At 37.8% G+C, this 3,398-nt stretch overlaps 1 protein-coding gene across 1 annotated transcript; it reads right to left on the bottom strand.

Moving 5' to 3' along the window:
* Positions 1 to 785: 785 nt before the first annotated feature.
* On the bottom strand, positions 786 to 2,615 carry LOC133781040 (GATA transcription factor 18-like). Its single transcript, XM_062220284.1, has 2 exons — positions 1,681 to 2,615; positions 786 to 1,562 (listed from the first exon to the last, which is right to left on the bottom strand). Exons 1-2 carry the CDS (start codon positions 2,194 to 2,196, stop codon positions 1,221 to 1,223), a joined length of 858 nt encoding a protein of 285 aa, XP_062076268.1. The 5' UTR covers positions 2,197 to 2,615; the 3' UTR covers positions 786 to 1,220.
* Positions 2,616 to 3,398: the final 783 nt, after the last annotated feature.

The raw sequence follows: 3,398 nt of genomic DNA, 5'->3' as shown, positions 1-3,398 counted from the left end.
ATTATATGTAGCATTAGGTAAATTTTTAGGTTATCTTCCCCCCGTATAAAAAAAAAATCATATATTTAACCAATTATTTCCACATTATTTTTGGTACTATAAATTATTAAAATTTCTCAAAAATTTAAAAATACTTTAAATAATTATAATATTCTAATATTCATATTCATACAAAAATTACTGAAAACCATCTCAGTATAAAAAAACAGGAGTAACAACACCGTATGCCAATTTTTAGGAGTTGCCTAGAGGCTACTATGAATATATATATTTATATAACACTAACTCAAATTAATTAAATTAATGATAGGAGAAGAGAAAAAGATTCGAGAAGTTGGGTTATAATAATTTTCAATACAGGTTTCAAAAAGGCTCCAGACCAGAGTGTGGAGGAGTTCAATTGGACGGTCAGATTTGATTCAGCACTGAAAAAAGACAAAAGATTTTCTATTGTTCTGAACCGCGAACAGTCCGGTTCAGTCGAACAACAGTGATCCAACATGTGCATTGGACGATCAGGGAAATTAATGCATATATCCCCAGAAAATAAAATAACATAAATAAGAAAAAGAATAATAAATAATAATAATTATTATTAAACTCATTCACACTTATTGTGAAATTCAGGAAAATGGAAAGAACTTCAGAGACTCAGGTGCATGTAACCTAAACTTGCAGTTCATAACATGAGATTTTGTGTACCAAAACATGAACAAGCTAGTAATAGAGTCATACTACGTTACTAGTAATTATTATTATTATTTAAAAAAATAATAATAAATAAATAAATAAAGCTCAAACATTGCAGTGCTTATCATTTATAATATTTCAATATCATTATAATAATATATATATTATATTAACTGGCAGTTTTGAAAGAACTGATGAGAAAGCGAAGAACAAACAGAAAGGTTTTATATGTAACTGAAAAAGAAAGAAAAAAGAACTCAAAAGAAAAGCAAACTAATTATAAGAACATAGAATTATCCCATTTTCACTCCATCTATGTAAGACGGAGAAAAAGGAACCTAACAAAAGAAGAAAAAGAATTTTTTTTTTTTGACTGAGAGCAGAGGCAGAGACGACCATGTTGAATTTGTAACGTCATCGTCGTGATACGTTTTTCTCGATTTCAAAACTAAAGTACTAAGTACTATTCTACTCATGATCATCATCGATGGACCGATCTTGACCGTCGATTCAGTTTTGTGAAGTTTTCATCATCTTGTGAAGTCGTGGACTAGGCTTGGTCGATCCGTCACGTTGAGCCGCCAAGAGAGGAACGAAATGCCATTGGAGTCGGCGGCCGGTTCGTGGTTTTCGTCGTCCATGAACCGAAACTCATTTCCCATGGCCGCGGCTGGCGAAAGACAAGGCATTTTCTGGGCCTGAGAGTGTTGGTATTGATGGTGATGATTAATATTACTCCATGGGTTGTTGTGGTGGCTGAACATGTGGCTCGGCTCTATTACCACTCCAGAAGTGGCGCCGTTCGCCGTCGACGTGGCGGCGGCTCGCCTCTCTTCTTTTTTGAATCGAATCCCACAGGCATTGCAAAGTGACTGTTGAAATGACGCAGAGAGAGTTATTATTAGTCTTAATAAACACAAGTAATTAAACTCATAATATAAATTCATCATTATGAACCATATGCATATATATATATGTGTGTGTACATACCTTTGGACCTCTTGGGCCGTTTCGCCAGAGAGGGGTAGAGGTGGTGTCACAGTTGGCGCAGCGGCGAGCTAAAAGAGGATCATTGGCGGCGGCGCTGTTGCTGCTATTTGAGCTGCTGCGGCCAGAGTTTTTGTGAGAAGATGTGGTTTGTTGTTTATTGGGCTGTAACAAGTCCCAGCAGAAGTTAGAAACGCAGGAATCGTTTCGTCGTTCGCTGTGGCGCATTCTTTGGTGCTTGTTATTGTTATTACTACTATTACTATTGTCGTCGTAATAATCTTCGGTTGTCGAGAGACGAGTCGATGGGGTGCCGAGAGAAAGAGTACAGTCGACAGAAGAGGAAGGAGAAGCGAAGGAATACATATCATGATGCTGATGAGATTGATCGTAATTATCGTACGGTTTGTGATTAGGCATGGAGAATAGCATAGAGAATGAGTTGCTTTGGCTGTGATATAAGCCACATGAACATGGCCCCACCATGTTCCCCTGTGAGCTACTGCATCTGTGCATCATTTTTCAATTTCTTCTTCTTTTCTCTACTAATTCTCTTGCAGTTCAAATGGGGTTTCTTTGAATGAAAGCAAAGTTATAATGATGTGTATATGAAGAAAAAATTTAGTGAGAGAAATGGCCTAGGAGAGATAGTATATATAGTAGTATAGAACTAGCTAGCTACTGGAGTTTATAGTTAAAAGTGAGGTATATAAGTCTTTGAGAGCCAGAGAATATGAGTGCAAGCCAAATAGTAAACTGAGAACGAAACGCAATAATGTGATGTTTGAAAGAAATGAAAAAAAAAAAAAGACTTGGGTGAGAAAGAGAGGTGAAAATATGGTACGAGTGGGCAGGAGGGAAGGGGAGAAATGAGAAGTAGTGAGAAGTGAGAGGTGAAGTGATCTTGTTGTCCGTTAGCTTTATAAGCTAGTAAAATGTCGAAATACCAGTCAGCACCTGCAGTCCACGTTGTCGTGAATAGCAAAGAGAAAGGGATATATTGATACGTATATAGTAAGAAGATGTGTTATTTTTTTTTTTAAATAAAGAGAAGAGAGAGAAAAGGGGGACCCAATTTGCATGTTACAGAGAGAGAAAGTGTTGGATAGAGATAGGGATAGAAGACTGAGTCATCTCTAGTCAGTAATTTTAATCAGTGAGAGTGTTTGGGGTTTAGGAAGTGGTAGGGTATGAACAAGTGTAACAATAATATTGCCTTTGGGTAGGTAGTAAATAGTAATAGTATAGTATATCCCCACGATTCAATTAGGCACTAGAGTAGTTCTTTTTCTTTTTCTTTTTTTCGAATGGGGTGTGGTTAATTCAGTTGAGTTGGGTGCCCTTAACGAAAAAAAGAAGATTGTTAATAATAAAATGAAGAGAACAAGGGAGAGAAGAGAAGGAATAGTGTGTTGTTGTTGTTGTTGTTTTGTGATAGTGTTGAGATATTTGGTTTGGTCATTGGGGCATTGGGGTAGTCAAAAGAGCCCACGTGACTAGCGGGAACAGTCTTCCATGGATCTGCCTTCTCCGATCACGAGGCCTATTTAGTCTCAAACCCAATACATCAAAACCTCTGTCCGTATCCGTATCTCTGCCCCCTCTGTTCTGTCACTGCCAGCCTCCCAAGGAAAATGGAATAGTCCCCCACCCCACCTTACCACTCCCATTCCCACGCCCTCTTCCCTCTGCGTCTTCCCCACCTTCCAATCAATCCCTCT

Source organism: Humulus lupulus, chromosome 1 (assembly GCF_963169125.1).
Source record: "Humulus lupulus chromosome 1, drHumLupu1.1, whole genome shotgun sequence".
Lineage (NCBI taxonomy): Eukaryota > Viridiplantae > Streptophyta > Magnoliopsida > Rosales > Cannabaceae > Humulus > Humulus lupulus.
Note: the sequence above shows the minus strand (reverse complement) of the source record. Positions and strands in the feature narration are given on the sequence as shown.